Source organism: Lissotriton helveticus, chromosome 3_1, assembly GCF_964261635.1.
Source record: "Lissotriton helveticus chromosome 3_1, aLisHel1.1, whole genome shotgun sequence".
Taxonomy (NCBI): Eukaryota; Metazoa; Chordata; class Amphibia; order Caudata; family Salamandridae; genus Lissotriton; species Lissotriton helveticus.
The window spans coordinates 1757279284-1757298606 of record NC_136061.1 but is presented as its reverse complement, the minus strand read 5'-3'; the positions used below and the strand labels follow the sequence as shown (position 1 = coordinate 1757298606).

Genomic DNA, 19323 nt, shown 5'->3' with positions numbered 1-19323 from the left:
TAAGGTCCCAATAGTGTTATTGTTAGTGGTGTTTGCCATATATGAAATGCACAGACAGCCCATACTGTGCTTTCATTGTAATAGCGGTTGCAGACCTTTCTTTAGACGCGGCTTGTCTAAAGAAGCGGACGCGGCCTCTATTAACCTGAAAGCACGGCATGGAGCGCTTATAAAGAAAAAACAAAATATTTGCTATGCAATAGGTCTCACATTTGCGAGATTTTAAGCTATTGTCATTTACAATGCCAATAGCTCAAACTCTCATAAATGCGAGACTTATTTCATTTCAAATGCTTGTTCAGTTAGCAACAGGGTCAAATGGTGGAGTTCAGGTGACGCTTACTTTTCAAAGATAATTATTTCCGAAAATTTTAATTCAATATTAGGGTCAGTTAGAAGGTTTGTTAGCTTAGTGCATGTCACTTTATGGTCTCAGTGGGCACAGCTGTTTGTATTATCTTAGCCCACTGTTTCTTGGCTTATGGCAGAAGCATAGTTTTCTGTAGTGCCGCAGACTCTGGCACATACTGTGGCGCATCCATTCTTGTCAACATAAAGTATCCTTAGGAACTGGCACATGTAAATAGTCACATTTTTCCATTTGCATGCACAGGTTGTGGGATAGTGGCTGCTCTCTCATCTGGGATCAAACTAAGCATTTTCTTGTTTTAGGGCTTTCAGCTGTTGAAAGTGTAAAATATGTACGGAAAGACTTGAGCCCCAACCACTGTTGAAGGGGACAAAGCTACTTATTTCCTCCAGGAAGTCAGAAAAGTTCCACTTGACAGAAGCAGGCAGAGCTCACTAACTTCGTTTGATGGGTAGGCCAAAGGTGATAATTTCCTGCAGCCAGATGTCTCGCCCATTCCGTTGTGCCATCCTTTTGCAGATAGTGTCAAGATTGGGAGTGGTAGAGTGTTAGGTAAACATCCATCACAACGCGGTCAACACACCGCGGTGCTATTACGACGCATCGTTTACAACGCAAGTAGTTACCACGACTTGCGCTGGAGGGCGCTCTAGACTGAGGAATAGTAAATTTACTATTCCAACACCTTCCCTACTGTACGTAGGCTGGAGTTGGAATAGTAAATCTTACTATTCCTAAGTCCAGCACCCTACAGCGCAAGTCGTGGTAACGACTTGCATTGTAAAAGATGCGTTGTGATGTACCTCGATCATTTTGATCACGTTGTAACATCATACAACCGACTGTTATATAGTAGGGCTCTGAGGTGGAGGTTTAATATACCACTGCTGTTCAGGACTTGGTTTGACAAAGATCGGGAGTGACTAGACACCCACTGTTCAACAGCAAGCCGCCTATGTTTCTCATAGGTCACCCAACACCTCTAGGAGCCAAAGTTTTTGCTCCCTTAAGGGCAGGACTTCTGATGGCATGGGACTTGAAATGGGGCTTTAAATGGAAAGATAGAAGTGAAGGTACTCTGTATCAGAGAACCTGCTTGTTTCCGAGAAGTGCCGGTACTCTCCAATTAAAAGTATAGCATTTCTCTTGAGAAGTGCCAGTACTCTCCCTCCGAAAATAAAAAAGTGCTGGTACTCCGTGCCGGACAGTACCGGCCCATTTAAAGCACTGCATGGGACTGCTGAATATGGCTGCTGGACATAGGTGTCCACCTGCTAACCTCTCTTCCTTGAGCAGCTGTGAGTTTAGATTTCAGCTAACGCAAAGGACTCCCTTTAAAAGAAACTGAGAAACTTTGAGTTTAATAAGGTTTCGAAGTTTCAAATTAAGTAAGCTATGTGAAGTTGTGGGCCATACGACTGTGCAAAATCACACCCATCCCCCAAGCAGCCATGGTTGTTACCCAAGGATCCTCTGCTTGGTGACCTTATATTCTGGTTTTCAGTCTTCAAGAAAGCAGGAAGTTTATCAACTTCCCGTCCACATCATACCGCTGGGAGGCCATATTAGGGATCAACAAAGAGTGGTAATAGGCTGGGTCAGTAATTTCTTCAGCCTCACTTAGTAGTTCAGAATTTAGATTAGCCCAGGTGGCATGAAGACTAATTTACCACTAGGCAATTGTTTGCAAGCAACTCCTTCTACTTCTTGGCCAATAGGGGCTGCCACCCTCAGAGTCTTTCTTCTCAAAGCCTGGACTTTTGCAACCTTTACTATGTCATCTTGGAGCTGGATTAACTGATAATGATAAGTCCTCAAAGCAGTGGCAGTTGGCACAGGTAAGAGCGGTTTTGGCAGGATGTGGAGGGAGTTGACAGACAAAGGGATAGGTAAAATTAAATAAATGCACTTACCTTGCACTTGCCGGATCGCCAACTCAGTGATGTGCTGAGTGCAAGGTAAGTGCTTTTATTTCATTTTACCTATCCCAGTGTCTGTCGATCTCCCCCCACCCTGCCTACCGATCTTACCTGTGCCAGCCGCCACTGCCTCAAAGCCACTCTACTCCAGAATCTACTGGCGTATGGCAATATTCCAAGAAAGCAGAGGAAATCACTACCTATGAATAAGAAGTCACTACCTAATGAACAATGACTCCTGGTGAATTGTTCCAAGCATGGTTTGCCAGAGTGACCCACTGTGTAGTCGCTGCCAGCACTGCTTAATTTGAGCCCGTGGTTTCAGGTGCTCAGCACCCGCAAATTATCCTCAACACCGTCTCTTTTCAGGAGCACCAGTTAAGGAAACATTCATTAACGGAGAGTTTAAGGGATTTGCCCAGATTCACAGCATGTGCATTTTTCAAAGAAATCGCAAATTACCACCAACTTGAAGTTGGTGGTAATTTGCGATTTCTTAAGAAGAAATTGCACAACCTGAGTGCTTTCTACATCGCATTTAATGAATCGCAATCTGTGATTCCTTAAATGCATTCGCAAAATAGGGAATCGCAAATTTTGTGATTCCCTATTTTGCAAGGACCTTTTGGGATGATACATCCCAAAAAGCTTTTTCCCGTTTGCAAATGGGCCAATTCTGAGAATCGGCCCGTTTCCGAACGGGAAATGGGCTTCATACATATGCCCCTTCATCTCCCAGTGCCTAAAAATGAATGTGTCCTTCTGTAAAGCAACTGGTGCTCCTGTAAAGCGCTTTGATACCTTCGGGCCGAGTTAGCGCTATACAAAATTGCACAAAAAAAGTGAACTTTTGGGTTAAAAAGTTTGTCTGGAAGAAGAAACTAATGTAAAAAAAATATGTTTGAATTCCTAGGAATGAGCCAATTCCGGACTTGCGGTATGGCCTTTTATTTTTTGTGAATTGTATACATTTCCATCGACGTTTTAAACCAATTTAGGCTCAAGAACATGTATTGCGAATTAGCAAAGATTAGTAAATTACTCAGAACCTATGTGAGCCGGGGCCCGCACCTTGTAATAACATCCCTCGCGACGGAGGGCCCCTTCTCCCAAGGCTTGGGTGGCCCCAGCCTGTGGGGTAGGGCGTCGTGTTATTAACACCTCTGCTGGTCTCACAGTGCGTTCCGAGAAACCCCCTGAAGCGGGAGGGCCGGGACCTTGTCTCAGACACTCTGTTCCTCAGCAGAGACCTGCCCTGCCCTTGTCCTCTGGCACAGGTGAGCTCAGCACACTCCGTGCTGACCCCCGGGACCCTCGGCCGCGAGCCCCCCCAGCTCTTGGAGGGTGAAGCCCCCTTATCAGCGGGGTCAGAGCACAAGGCGTGCTAACTGTGCTGCTGCCGTGCACCTTGGCTCCCCTTCAAGGAAAGGGCCCGACTGCGCCCCTGCGCCGCGTGTTTGGCATCAAAAGAGGTGTTAACCAGCTGTACATCTTCAGGCATAACCTAAAGCATAACGTGCATTTGTAAGAGGCAGCTTGGCGCCGAATAACAGATGTTTACTGTTACCCAACTCAACGGTACTCATTTTATCGACCTCAGAAAGGATGAGAGGCTGGACTCGCACGCACAGCATAACAGGGCACTCGATTTATTAAGCACACATTCACCTAGAAAGAAATTGTTGGCGCCATTATCAGATGTTTAAAGGTACTTAGTCAATGATACACTTTGCATCGACCCTGGAAGGGTGAATGGTTGGCTCTGCCCCCCTAAGCATTTAAACCTGTTATTACATGGTTAAACAGAGACGCTTACGATGGGTTCACTAGTCCACCGAATTACCAGAAGTGCCCGCTCGTAGACAACCCCCACCCGCCAAGAGGCCCCTCAATTACAAACACCCAGCTTGCCCACATTATGTCACGGGCACCGTGTCTTGTCAGAAACGCCAGATAGAGGATGGCGCTTGAATACACAGGTGGCCACACTTACAAGTAAATTCACTTGCCTGCTGCTAAAAATGCCGAAACCGCCAGGGGGCGCCAAACAGCTTCCTTGCACTATCCCGAATGATTCCCAGTGCAGAGCAATTACATTATTTTCAAACTTAGATCACAGTGTTCGAGGCTCCCGGCTCCCATCCGATCTCAAGTCTTGCATTCAAATTTCGGATCTTTCTCCGAGCCTGTTTAATTATGCATGTATCAATGTAACCATTGCCTACCGAAGAAGAATTGAGAATTCCTCTCCGAAATGGACAGGGTGTGCAATTTAAATCACCTCATCGCCTTCAACAATAATGGAATTAAATAACTGGTGAAAACTATGATAAATGCGCGTAACTGCGTTTGCCTTCTTGTCTCGAAGAAGGTAAAAGGGATGTCAGCCTAGAGCACTGCCTTGGGTCAAAGTTTGAAAATAAAGTCATTGGTGTCCACTGGAGATCACCAGAGCTGTCACCGGAAGCGCCTGCATTTCCCCTCACATGGCCTTGGGGAGTATGGAACTTAAGGGACTCCTTTGTTCACCGCTAGGCGCGTGTTCACTGTTTACAAATTTTTTATGTATTTATAAAGTTTTATATAGCGCGAACTTGATCCCGAAGGATATCAGAGCGCTTTACAATTTGAGGCAAAGGTAACAAATCAGAACATTAGTCTAACATTGGGAATCTAATGGGTATTGAATCAACTAGTACAAACACAACAGCTCAATATAACCTTAGTACACGAGTAGGAATGGGCTATGCGATGGAGCTAAGTATCGTAAGCAGCCTTGAGTTATTGGACAGAATCATCTCAGCATGACAATTTCTGCATAGCATAGAAGACTGTATGCACCAGGTTTAAATACCAGTTTCCATGTGTAATCAATCCCAGTGTAATTCACATAGAAGACCATTCTTAGAGAAAGTTGTTGTGCGTTAAGCACTAGTTGGCACATTGATTTTTAACCAGACAAGTATTGTTCCAAGTGTTTTGCATTGACCCATATCCAGGTGCATTTCAATTGCAGAGCATAATAATCCTGAGCAGTCCTGGTATCTGGTGAAACTATCATGAACCCAGTAGTATCGGACGCAGGTAAACCTGAATCATTTAAGACCTAGTATTTCTTTTATCCCACCCCCTTCCCGTGGAAACTTTCTGGGGTGCGGTGTATAATTCTTTGCTACCTCGTTAGTGCTCATTGGGATTTGGGGACTATTGTTGCCCCATTGAAATAGCCTCGATTTAGGAGAGTGGCTCACAACAAATTTACGATGCCCCTAGGGCACCAGATGTCTCCGGGCATCAGCTTATCCATGACCCTTGTGGGATGTGTCCGTTGGTATGGTCATCATGGGAGCAGGAATTTTTGAAGGTCTCCCCATACTCACATTTGTTGGGTTCCACCACTTTATTTCCTTCACAACCTTTCCTAGACAATCATTAGATACACTAATTTCCCTGTGGCTTGTGACCATCCATTTCATAACCATTCCTGTATGGTTCGCATGTGCAGTCCTGCATGCGGTATAAGGAGGCTGCATGAGGACATTAATTTCATGACAGTCCTCACTGTCAGACTTCCCCTTCTGATAGAAGAGTTTGATCTGCTATTGCTGTTGCCCTCTTGGCGACTGGGTATGCCCACGCTGATCCTGAGACCAGTGTTGCCCCTAGGACCACATTGTCCTGTTCGAGTGGTGGCATTTTTTCATGGTTTATGGTGAACCCCCCAGGCACTGTAGTGTGTGATGACCGCCATTTTTGTTTCGAGTTTGCCATTACCAGCTAATTGTCCAGGTATGGGTAGACTTGTATCAGCAGTCTTCCCAGGTGTGCTGCCGCCGGTAGGCACTCGTGAACTCTGCAGATTTTAAGCCAAAGGGTTGAACTCTGAACTGGTAGTGTATGTAGTCCAAGACAAATCTTTGGTACTTCCTGTACCTCTGGTTCATTGTTATATGTAGGTAGGTGTCTCAGGTCTAGGGTGTTCCTTTCCTTAGTAACAGAATTTATGTGGCACTATCATTTTGAAGTGTTGCATTTGTATGATCTTGTTTAGATACCAGAGGTTGAGAATTGGTGTCGGTGTCAAGTCTTGTTTTGGTACTAGGAAGTACACCTAGTAGACACCACTGTCTCTCCCTTGAAAATGGGGGGGCAAGGTGGACGCTGGCTTGCTTTTTGACAAGATACTTGACCTTTTATCATAAATGAAGAGTTGCTGCTCCCACAAGGTTCTGTTAACCGCATGCGTGCGGCATGATTTCCGCCCGCACGCTGAGAATTTGTAAAGCCCATTATTCATGACGAGCTGGGCTCGTCATGAGCGTGCGAGGAGGCTACCTCATGACGAGCCCAGCTCGTCATGAGCGTCGAAGGGGTTAATGAAGGATGCCTGCACCTCAGGCATGAATAAGTTGCCACCCCCTACCCCCAAACACAGTAATGCCCGTGCACATTAGTCTGCTGGTGGTATCTGTTGCACCCAGAGGCAATTTGAGGAAGGAGTTGGTGATGTTCCTGCATGACGGACTACCCTTTCTTTTTGAACTCTGGCGGGGTGCAGTAGGAGCCCTCCCATTTCTTCAGTTTGCTGTTGGCCACACCTGTGGAGGATGGCATTGGAGTTCAGAATTCTCAATGGCACTGCTGCTTCTCTTTCCATCTACGAGGTCCAGCCTATTCTTTCTCTGCTGGTGGCCTGGTTGACATGAGGGAATTGCTCCTCTTCCTGGCAGTCGTCACTGTGATGGAATCTGCAAGTAGGTTTTGTTTGATAAATAGGGAGTCTATTGGAATGTTTATATATTTCTTTGAGGGGATTCTGCACTGGGTGTGATCAGTCCCTTCAAAGCTTTCTTACCCTGGTGCAGTATGCTGGGGAGCAAGACTAAGTACAGGTTTGCATTCTGCAATGGCCTCAGGGTCTCTAGGAGAAGCAAGATTGCTTCAACTTTCTCAAACTGGACCACATTTGTGACTGGTGCCCTCTCAATTAGTCCATCGTACATGGAAAGGCTAGGCTATCTGAGAAAATCACCGGGTATCTTCCTACACCTCCTAGGGAGATTCAGTGTTGAGATCCTGCCATTTGTCGAACTATCCTGGCCTCTACATCACGATGGGCTCGTCCTCCTCATATTTGAAGACTTCTTTCTGCTCCTCTTTACGCAGCTCCGGAGTCATGGACAACTTGATGTCTGGTCGGTCGTCGCCCAGTTCACTCAACTCCGAGCTTTGTGGTAGTGCAGAATGACTCAGAGCCTCGAACTCCTTGTGTTGCAGAAGTGTCACCATTTTGACCTAGATTTGGCTGTCATTCTCCACCTCAGGCGAGTATTCAGTGTTGGTTGTCAAGGAGGGTTTCCTCTTTGGTCCGCTAGCTCTATGCATTTTACCTCCTTGCTCTCATGGCCAGGTGCCGTAAAAGATTCTTCTCTATAATCAATGCATAGAATGTGAATGGAGAAGGAATCACACTAATGACGACTCAGATAGCGCTCGTACTCCAGTGAATGTTTTCTTAGCACTTGTTACTGTGGTGTCACCGGCAGCTCAGCCAACACCATCACACGGGGTTACCATTCAATTGGTTGAGAGTAGCACCTCTTAATTAAGGCACTATGATGACGTGGCAAAACGTATGTACAAGCGCGTGATAAAAACTTCATATATTGAATGCCCTAAACATGATGTCATTCAGATTTCTCGCAATTTGCTGCCAACAAAATGCCAATTAAGTGAAGCATGCCAATCAGGTCTTCACATGACTCATTAGTGTGTGGACTCTCACCTGCCATTTTAAGCCATTACATACAAAGTACCCAGGTCCACTGGAATTATGTGGCAAAGAGAGTGCTAAATTATGTGGCAGGGTTGAGTAAATTATGCGGCAAAAAAACCCAAATTGTGCGGCGCACTGTGGCACCTTTTTTGCTGAAAATATCAATATTTTGTCATTTTTATGCTTGCTAACTCTGTCTGGCATTGGTGCACCTCATTAGTACCAGTTCAACACCCAAATATAGTAATAGGCAACAGAAAGGTGAGCAGTCAACCTTTGAAAAGGCCCGTTCACTGCTCAGCAACACATGTCGCTATTTTCAGTAACCTTTGGACCATTTGAGCTAGAAACAAACTGTCACATAATTCCAGTGGCCTTGATTATAACTAGACAAAGATATAGCACCTATGTCATCAACACACAAAAGTCTGATAGCATAGAGTTACTCAAGGAAACTGTATGACCTCAGAGCATCACAGTAAAATAGTGTAGGGCCCTATGATATCACTATATGAAGGTGAGATACCCTATGGCCCGGGTCACCCTTGTGGCAGTAAAGAGACCTTAGAACAGTGACATGGACTTACAGAATGGACGGGAGTCCACCTTGCGTACTCCCTAGGCCAGCACTGAGGGGAGAGACGGTAAGCTCTCCGCAGGGAGAATGTGGCCCCCGGCTGGGGACGCTAGGGCGACAGGTTACGAGCCTCCTGGGTTCCTGGTCAGCCTGGTGGTCATGGGGTGGGCAAGGACAAGGACCAGAGGGTTGGGGCCCACCACTCAAGGGCGCAGGCGGGTTGCGCCTTGCGTGGGAAGCTCAACTTGGGAGATGCGAGCCAGATGGGCCCTTAGTGCTGGGGGATAAGGATCTTGCAGAATGAGAACTTGGAATGTCAATAATAAAATGGTGTCATTTATTTATCTAATGATGAATATGAAATGTTTTGTCATGTTTATGAAATGTGGATATTAAACATGGCCGTTTTACACCCACTCAAACTCTGTGGATGATTTATCTGTGGGTTGTATGGTTGTCTTGGCGGGCGGGGAGCACGCTGGGGGATCCGGGTCCTATGGAACGTGAACTACCCAATGGGATTGCTAGATGGAGGTCTTCTACCCTCCTACCTCACTATACAAACCCTATCATATCACTCCAAGAAGGGGTGGCACAGTAGTCATCACTATGCAAGATGTAGTACTCTATGTGCCAGATGTGCAGCCATTCCGTTTTGCAGGTTGCAAATGGCAATTTTTTGCGACTCGCTATTTGCAACTCGCAAAATGGAATGTGATTTAGCAATTCCCAATAGGGTCGCAAATGACCTACCTCATCAATATTTATGAGGCGTGTCACAATTTGCGACTCATTGGAAATGGGCTACTATCACAGGAATGGTGGCCAGCTGGGGACAGCAGACCACCATGTCTGTGTTTGTTTTTTAAATAAACCAACTTTTTTTTCAAATGCAGCCCGTTTTCCTTAAAGGAAGACAGCGTGCGTTTAAGAGAAAAAAAACAAATATTTTTCTTTTAATTTTTAAAGGGCAGGCTGTGGTCCCGGACCACTGCTTGCTCGTAAAAAATATTTTTGTATGCATTCACAAAGGGGTTGGGGTCCCCTGGGGACCCCTTCCTGTTTGCGACTGGCATACCACCTACTTAAGTAGGTGGGAACTGCACTTGTTTTGTGACTGCATTTTCAGTCGCAAGACAATTGTACATCTCCCTGCAACTCCCTATGAGGAAGAGACACCCTTGGCATGCCCCTTCCTAATAGCGACTCGCAAACACTACTTTGCGAGTCAGTAATAAGTTGCCCAATTTTCCGTTTGTGACCGCTAAAGACGGACATACATCTGACCCTATGTCCTCACAATATGAAACGGCATACCCCAGATGTGGCCTAACATATAGAGCGTGGACCTTGAACATGGGGCACCAGGTTCAAGTCTCGACAGGGTAGCTCAACATCCTGTGATTCTGGGCAAATCACTTAATCTTCCTGTGCCTAACAAAATGAATATGTCTGTCTGTAACGCAACTGGTGCTCATGTAAAGTGCTCTGATACCTTTGGGTCGAGGTGGCGCTATATTCCATCAATGAGCAAAGGTGTCATTCCCTGTGGCATCACTATAAAACGTGTCCCCCACAGCATCACTATACAAAGGCATAGCACTATGACATCACAGTACCCCTTGGCATCCACACTGTATGCTTTCATGTAACGTGTTGTGCCATATTCCAATTGCTGACATCTGATGCTTCAGCAACACACATATATATATATATATATATATATATATATATATAACTTGTAAATATGTATTTGAAGGTGTAAAGATAGACAGTGCAGGTGTCATGTGTTCATGTCGCACTAGTGGGCAGTGCGATTTCTATTCATAACATGGAGTGTCGCTTGCCCTTTTAATATGGCAAAGCAGCACCGACACATGTACTGAGAGTAACAGGACGGGGCCTATATTCATTGCAAACCTCTTTCTACTACTCTTTCCAATGCACTACCCTATTTCTCACCCTATACCTCAATCAATATGTCCACTACATCCACTCTCTCATTCATCTCAGAACCCCATACCACTACTATGATCCCCAAAATAGCCTTTTCTAGACTCTTCCCTACTCTACCCCTCCTTACATCATCTCGTATCTCTTTACTACTAGATCTCCCAAACAAGCCTTTCTAAACCCTTCCCTTTGACTCTTCCCCCGCCACCTCCCTTTTACTCATCCCAAATCTCCTCCTACTGCTATGAGCACCAAAACATCCCTCCACCATCCTTCTCAATCCAAATAACTGACTAACATATCTACCACTCTTATTCACTACACTAATTCACCACTAATCCTTTATCGGTTCCAGAGTAGCATGCTACTCGCCAAAAAAGTGCATCAACACAACATCAGGGGTAACCAGCGCTATATAAATGCAAACTTTTTTCCCTCTTCTATCCCTCCGCTATTCTTCTCAATCCAAATAACTGACTAACCTATCCACCACTCGAATTACTTTCATATTTCACTATATTAATTCACCACTAATCCTTTATGGGTTCCGGAGTAGCATGCCTCTCGCCAAAAAAGCTTATCAATACAACATCAGGGGTAACCAGCGCTATATTAATGCAAACATTTTCCCCTATTCTATCCCTCCGCTATTCTTCTCAATCCAAATAACTGAATAACTTATCCACCATTCAAATTACTTTCATATTTCACTATACTAATTCAACACTAATACTTTGTGGGTTCCGGATTAGTATGCTACTCGCTGAAAAAGCACTTTGACGCCTCGTCAGAGGTAGTAAGTGCTATATAAATGCCATTACAATACAATACAAATGTTGGACAACGAGTGCCAGATCCATGCCAGATTGTCAGGATAAATGCACATATAAATAATCTAAATTAAACCTTTGCCCTTCTGACTACAACTAGCCATCCCATAGAAAGATATGTGTCTCCACTGTAGGAAGCTGCAGCGCCTTCTGAGTGCACTATACTTATGGTATGAAGTGCCTTTACAATGCACTTGAGCCTACGTCATAACTGTTATATCTTCTTACATATATAGACTTTGTCCCTTTGCTTTTGTCCTAAGCACTGTAAATAACAGGTTCTGATGCTCCCAAATACAATAATAACCAGTTTATCAGCTTCCATAGGATAGACGGCTTACTCAGACATGCCTAGAATTTAACTTGTGCAGCAGATGACAGCAGCGAGATTTTAACTCCCTGGGCCGTTCTGCCTGCTTTGTGGAGGCGTGCAAGTCTGTAAAATCCTAGGTTCCTGGCGCATGACATTAAAGCTGTGTGCCTCTTTACCTTCCAAATACTGTAAAATGCAGCATATATGCGTGCCCCAAACAAAAATGATAATTTCCTCTTTTACAGTCTTCCTAAACATGCATTTTCCTTCCACACATTCTATACAGCTGATTAGCATCCTTGCACTAAACAGAATTATACATGTTGCAATTTCCTTCTGTTAACAAATGTCTACTTTCACACCCTGTAAAATATCATTAGTTTCCTTACATAAGAATGATATGTTTAGTTATATCATAAGTGCCTGCATAAGAGATGCACTCCAGTTATAAAGCTGGTCACCAGACGTCAACATTCCCTCTCTGACAAAGGTAAGATCGCATGTATTTATTTGAAGCTGGATTTTTCGATTAACCAGAGACCCCTTTCCTTTCCCCCTGTCCAGAGCCATCATGATCATCACACAAAAGATCACCAAAGTGGCCTTCGAGCTCCATGACGGTGAGTGGCACTGCCGGCTGGGGCTGCAGTGAAATGACTGCTGGGGTGGGTGGCAGCAGGAGTCGAGAAACATTATTTAATCACTTTTAGGAAGACAAATGGCAAGTAGGAGCAATTACTGCCCTTTGTTTCCGAGCTCAGCTATCTGCAGCCCATGCATTAATTTGGAAATGTTTTGAGATAATGTATACGCTGCAGAGCAAGGCGCGGTGCGTCCATTGGGGCGTTGGGGCATTGCCCTCCCGCCCGCAGCTCCCTCGGCGTCTCTGAACTTAAGTAAACTGAATCAGTGTACTTAAGTTCAAAGACGCCGAGGGAGAACTGACATTCATGTCAGTCAGCATGACGTCGGACCGCCCACCCCCATCAGAGTCTGAAGGGGGTGGGCGGTCCGCCTCATGTTGACTGACATGATTGTCAGACTGACCAGGGGCAACAGCCAGGCAGCAGCACAAGTGCATATGAGTGGGGAGGGTCAGCAAATGTTTGCACCGTGCCCAGTCATGCGCACTAGTGTCTGCTCCGGCTTGCGCATGCCCATTAGGAGAGCGAGGGTTAACCATAGGCTCAAACTTCGGTCTCCTAATGGGCAGGCGGGCGAGTAGTAACCGTGCCCTAAGCCAATCCTGGCGCTGCTGGACCAGCCCCAGAATTGGCTAAAAGGGGTTGCCACTTGCCAGTCTACACCAGTGCCATTCGTGAAGGCGCCAAGGGGAGCAGAGGTGACGCGGACCGGCTGTGAGATAAGGTAAGTTTTATATTTAATTCAGAAATTCCCCGGCCCCCACCCCCGCGCGACAACACCCCCTAGTATTGCGATGCATGTGAGCCGCGATGTCCCTGCACCATTGTACTTACTCCCTATATAGTAATCCTGTGCTTTAAAGATAGTCCACGCTCTTTTCATTTACAAGTAATGAGGTGATTCAGGGCCATTTGTGAAGCCATGGATCGTATGTGCGTGTTATCATCATGGATTGTCTACTTAAACAAACTATGTGGCTTTGTGCATATCATTAAATCTACCAGTGCCTCTGTAACAGTATCTGCAATTAAATGTTTGTGACAACATTTTTGCTGCTTATACCTTAGAGCCCTTTAGTCTTTTAATCGGAGTTCTCATTCCCTAACTTGGGGCTGTGGCAGGTCCTATGATAATCAGTGTCAACGGCGTGACGAAAACCACCAGAGCTCACGCATGCGCTGATTGTCGCAGCTGCGTGTTCACAACTGAGGACAAGGGTTCAGAAGGTGAGCGGAAATTCTCATGCATTCAACCGACAGGACAGGATGACTACAGGTCTGACGGGGTATGTGAGTAAGAGTTCAGTTGCGGGATGAAGCGGGAGTTCAGTTGTATGACTCAGTAATTTCCCTTAGGAAGAAGTGAAGGCTGACGCACAGAAATTAAGGGAAAGGCCGAAACTCCATTGATTATTTAGAACGACTAAATCCATTAAACATGCGAAGAACATTGGGGCATATTACCAAGGGTGGCGATATTGAATTATCGCCACTTTAGCGTCCGTTTTCGGCCGCTAAGTGACGATAATTCCATTGCCCTATTACCAAGCTGTCGCTAACACCAGTTAGTAACAGCTTGTAGGCGATAGCGAGCGGTTTGGAGCCCGCTTTGCATGTCAGCGATATTTATCGCTAATGACATGCAAAGTGGGCGTACCCAACCGGTTAGCGACTGAAAGCAGTCGCTAACCTCGCTATCGCCTATTACCAAGAAAGGCGAAGCGATGGAAATATTCGCGCTAAGCGCGAATATCGCCAAACGCTAAGCCTGCAAATACCAGTTCTTAGCCATGTTATCCAATGGGAGGTGGATAACATGGCTAACAGCATTTGCACGCTAATGCGTGAACACCGCTGGTTTTCCAGCGATATTCACGCTAACGCCTGCAATATTATTGCTTTTGAGATAAACGTTGGTAATAGGACGTTATCTCAGCGATAATATTGGGCGAAAACTAACGCTAAGCTCAGTTAGCGATAAATATCGCTAACTGTTGGTAATATGCCCCAAAGTACTTCACCTATTCGCTATAGGTAGTTAAACCTTCATACAGGTCACCCTCACCCAACATTAAGTTGTACATACAACTTAATGTTGCATACACAGTTGATAGCATTTGAAGCTATGTGCATTATATCTACTTATAATGCACATAGCTTCAAATGCTATCAACTGTGTATGCAAAAATAGAAAACACTTATCGAAAGCAAATTTCATTAAGCCATTATTAACCATGGTATTACAGTGGCAGTGGAGATGATGGATGCAATATTTTGTCGTGCAGTATTGAATAGGTGATAAAGTGACGCCGCCCTCCGCAGTAGTAATGTCAATGGTTCCCGCCCTAGGAATGGTGTGCAGGTCTTAGATAGGTCCCTCAGCAGCGTCGTCGTATATTTCACATCTTCGAGGCGCGTGCAGTGGGCCCGGTGGGCAGCGTCGGCCCATTTTTTCCTGGCACAGAGAGTAATTCAGCCGGGCCTGCACCGAGGCTCGCCCCATTCATTATATGCTGTCCCATTACCGGTGCCTGTCGTGCCACGCGCTCAAGAGGGCGCCGCCGGGATCTGCTTGAGTAAATGCAGGTTTCTGGAGAATTAAAAGGAAACATGTTCCAAGAGGGGAAAATACCGGGGATTCTCATTCCGTGTATTGCACCATTATTCTTCCAGAGAAAGGGAGGCGCTTGAGAGAAGTAATGGGATATCGTATTGATTAGCTGTCCACACCCTTACATAAAGCGTTCTCTACACATCCATTTAACTCGGCTACATTCTGTGTGCTTTGTGGCTCGAGGGGAGCACAGTTAACAGTACCTACAACATCTACTCATTCATTGTATTCTGCAAAGGAAGGTCTGCTCCGTGTCCCAGTTTTAACTCCCCTGTATTTTCTGGCTATTAGGATGCCCAATCATTCAAGGCCTTTAGGATTATAAAGTAAGGAACAATCGTGCCCCTTTGCCGCAGAGTTCCTGCCGCAGCTCTTTATATTTAGTGGCCTTTTGGGCACATATTCTCATTGTTTCAGGGTGAGCGGACATGTTAACACAGGGGGCCTCATTTATGAAAAGTGACGCATCGCTGCGTGAAAACAGCGATGCGTCACTTTTCACTGCGCTCACCCTGCGACACTAATAATGCGTCATATTTACAGTATGACGCATCATGTCGTAAGGAGTTACATATACGTCAGTATTTCTGACATATCTGTAGGCGCAAAAGTGACGCATTGCTGGAGTTTGTCACAAAAGTGGCGCAACTCCAGCAATGTGTACTTTCACATGGGGCAAGCCCCATGTGAAAGGGCCTGTGTCAGTCTTACGCCTGCCATGAGGCAGGCGTTAGAATTTGACGCATTAGCGTCCAAGAAATGGCGCGTGAAATCTTATAGATTTCATTGCGTCACTTCTATGACTCTTTCTTGCGACAAAACGCACCCCTTGCATACATTATACCTGGCGCAGGTATAATGTGGTGCAGGGGTTTACAAAGTGACGCATCTACCTAGATGCGTCACTTTGTAAATGTGGTGCAACAAGGCACATTTTTTACTCCACTGGTGCGTCACTTTTAGTGACGCACCAGTGGAGTAAAAAATGTGGCGGCGTAAAAATGACGCAAGAGCTCATAAATTATTATTATTATTATTATTATTAATCGGGTTTTATAAAGCGCAAACAACCCGGAGGCCTCGTAGCGCTATGTACCGTCATACTAATGAGAAGGGAGGAAAGATTAGATGAACAGGTGAGTTTTCAGATCCTTCCGAAATTTTAAAAGGCTAGGTTCACTGCGAAGGAGAGTGGGCAGGGAATTCCATTCCTTAGCAGCATTCCAGGAAAAGGAACGTCCACCCCATCTAGTGCGTCTGATCTTATTGACAGTAGCTAAGAAAGCAGTGCTGGAACGCAGAGATCTGTGAGGAAGGTAGGGTTCCGCTAGGGAGCAGATCATAGTGGGGGCAGTCTTCCACATGGCTTTGTGCATGAAACACAGGGATTTAAACAACACTCTGGCCCTAATGGGAAGCCAGGGCAGTTTCCTCAGGGCCATAGTACCTGATTGTCGTTTGTTAAGGCCTAGTAAAAGGCGGGCTGCAGCGTTTTGTGTCACCTGCAGCTTCCTTATTGTGGCGGTGTGGGCCCCTAAATATAGGGAGTTCCCGTAGTCCAAGCGGGTCAAAATAATGGCTTGCACCATTATTCTGCGAGCTTCAAAAGGGAGCAGTGGTAACACCTTTCTCAGCATACGCATGAGCCCAAAGCATATGGCGGACAGAGTGGTAGCTTGCTGCAGAAAGCTGAGGTTAGTGTCCAGCCAAATGCCTAGGCTCTTTATATGGGACTTAGGTTGGGGCGGGGGGCCCATACACGAGGGCCAGTCCAGTAGAGGGCTGGGAATGACTGAGTTGCCTAGCATCAAAAGCTCCGTTTTCTCGCCATTTAATTTTAAATGCGAGGTGGCCATCCACTGAGCAACCGCTGCCAAACAGTTGCTTAAATTAGAAGAGGAGGAGTCCGCCTGGTTCATAGATACGACTAGTTGCGTATCATCGGCGTACGTCACTATGTCAAATGAGCCCCATGGTGTCCGGCCTGCATTACCCATGCATTGTTGCAGCCCATACCTTGAAATACAACAATGTGAAATGCAATGGGTGGCTGCAGCATATATACTTTTTTTGTCATGTATTCATTTGATACATTTATTTGATAATGCACTCGACTACCAAAAACCAATGTGGTGTACCGGCGCGGAGAGGAGCAGAGCAGAAGTTTGAAATATAAGACAGACAGAGAAAGCTGTGAGTTTACTGAAAAGTCTTGAACAAGTGTTAAGGCTTCTGAACAGTCACCCGCAGGGGAGGGGAGGAAGGATGAGATGATCAGGTGTGCCGAGCGAGTGACATTGCCTGCGGTGCTGTGATTGGTATGTTCCTGTGGAGAAGTGACTGCTGAGAGCATCTATGATGCTCTGGAGGTTCCAAGAGGTCCAGCTGTGGGGGTAATACTGAGGACTGGCTGGGAGCGATAAGATTCAGGTCAACTTCCAGTGGTACAGCCCTGCGGTGCATTGGTCCTACCCATCCTATCATGTGGGTAGGAGGAAACAAAAGCCTTCAGGGCCGCAGCTAGGAGGGGGTGCCAGCTCTTGAAAGATGGACAGATTCTTGGGGATCCAAGGGTTGGACTCTCTGGCATAAAGCTAAGTACCGGCAACTGACCATGAGCTTACCCCGGTGTCAGAACCCGTTCTCAGCAGTTCTCAAGATGCCTGAGATGAAGCGGAAGGAGAGGGCCCTGCAGACCCCGGGCCCTCTGATTCTAGTGTAGGCAGTAGGTGGCACAGGGAGAGCAAAACACATATACTGAATAAGCAGCTACCTATTTTATATGATATCTCTTTATTAATGTAACTAGCAGCCCGTCCCGACGTTGTCCGGGTATGAAATAGAATGTGTGTAATAGGCAAGGGAAATGTATTTTAAAATCTCGCGTTAAAGAACATTTTTAGCATGAATTGTCACAATAGTTAGGCATGTGTGTGCAGATACTGTGTGTACCTCGGAGTAAGAAATATTATCAGATGTCTCTAGTGTGTATGTACTCCACTTCCGTAGGTAATCGTGTGTGAAAGTGCATTCAGTTGTAAATTTCGTGTCCCCGCAGGAACGCCGAATCACATCATCCTCTGCTTGAGGCAAGGCTCCAGTTTTGTTTGATGTTGTGCTTGTGGTGTCAAGTCGTTGGAGCAGAGAGTTGAGTGGGTGATAGCGTGCGCTGGAGACGCTGCGCGTGTGGGAAAGTGCAGTCAGTTAAAAGATTAGTGTCCCAGCAGGCGCGCTTAGTCACGTCATCCGCCGCCTGAGCCCGGCTCCAGTCCTGGTTGATGTTGTGCGCCTGGTGTCAATTCGTTTATGCAGAGAGTTGAGTGTGTGACAGCACGCAGGATACTGTGCAGTTATTGTCCCCGCAGGCACGATCAGTCGCGTCTGGCCCCGCCTAAGCCCCAGCAATTGCTGCGCCCATTGGCCAAGCCCCTTGCTCCTGCGCAATTACCGCACCCATTGGCCTTGGCCACGCCCCCGGCCCAACGCACACGTCAATTTCCACACGCCCTCAAGGCACACTTTTTTGGGGGGGATGTGCCGCGCGATTGTTGCCGGTTGTCGCGCCCATTGGCCACACCCCTTGCTGCCGTGCAATTGCAGCGCCCATTGGCCTTGTTCACGCACACAGCACAACGCACACGTAAGGTTCTTTTACCTTTCAAATGTATTTGGTGGGCATCTGTATAGCCTATGTCCTTCTGCTGTAACTGCCCTTTCCAATGCTGTATTGGGTGTTGTGATTGGTGCTGTGGTTCCTGAGATTACCCGCCTCAAAGGTTTGGGCTCTCTCTTTATAATATTAGTATAGAAGATGACAATTGCTTTATTAACCTTCCTGCTTTCTCAAATTTGCTTGAAAATGCACCATTTGCCATTCTTTTTCTCAAAATTTTCTCGGGGGGGGGGGGAATCCCCCGAACCCTCCGTAGGTTGTTCCGGTTCGCTGGCTACGCTCGATCGCTGTGGTGCATTAGGACAATAATTGTACGCCTCACCACTTTCAAATGTCACCATCCGCCCTTTCTGTAGACACAAAAAAGGAAAGCACAGATCCCTTCTGCATTGACTCAGAGCAAATAAGGCCCCTGATTTCAGATATTGTCCCAAATATCTCAAACATGCAGTGTGGTCAGTTCTTGTGGTGTCACAGGCAGAAATCATTTACTGGTGCATTGGGGCATTGGTGTTATGTAATATTATATTGATTTGTATAGCGCACCAATCACCCGAGAGGGTATGCCGGCACTTGGGTAGATGTGTAGGTGTGTGTTCCCCAAGGTGCTTATACAAAGAGCCAAGACTTCAGATTCTTACGGAACTCAAGAAG

The 19323-nt window shown here is 46.1% G+C and overlaps 1 protein-coding gene across 1 annotated transcript in view; it reads left to right on the top strand.

Annotated features, from left to right (window-relative positions):
• LOC144823769 (membrane-bound glycerophospholipid O-acyltransferase 2-like) overlaps nt 1–19323 on the top strand; it is a 212235-nt gene that overhangs the window by 125018 nt on the left and 67894 nt on the right. The window contains exon 5 of the mRNA XM_078682581.1: nt 12303–12358. Coding sequence (XP_078538707.1) covers nt 12303–12358 — 56 coding nt within the window. The remainder of the gene's footprint in view (nt 1–12302; nt 12359–19323) is intronic.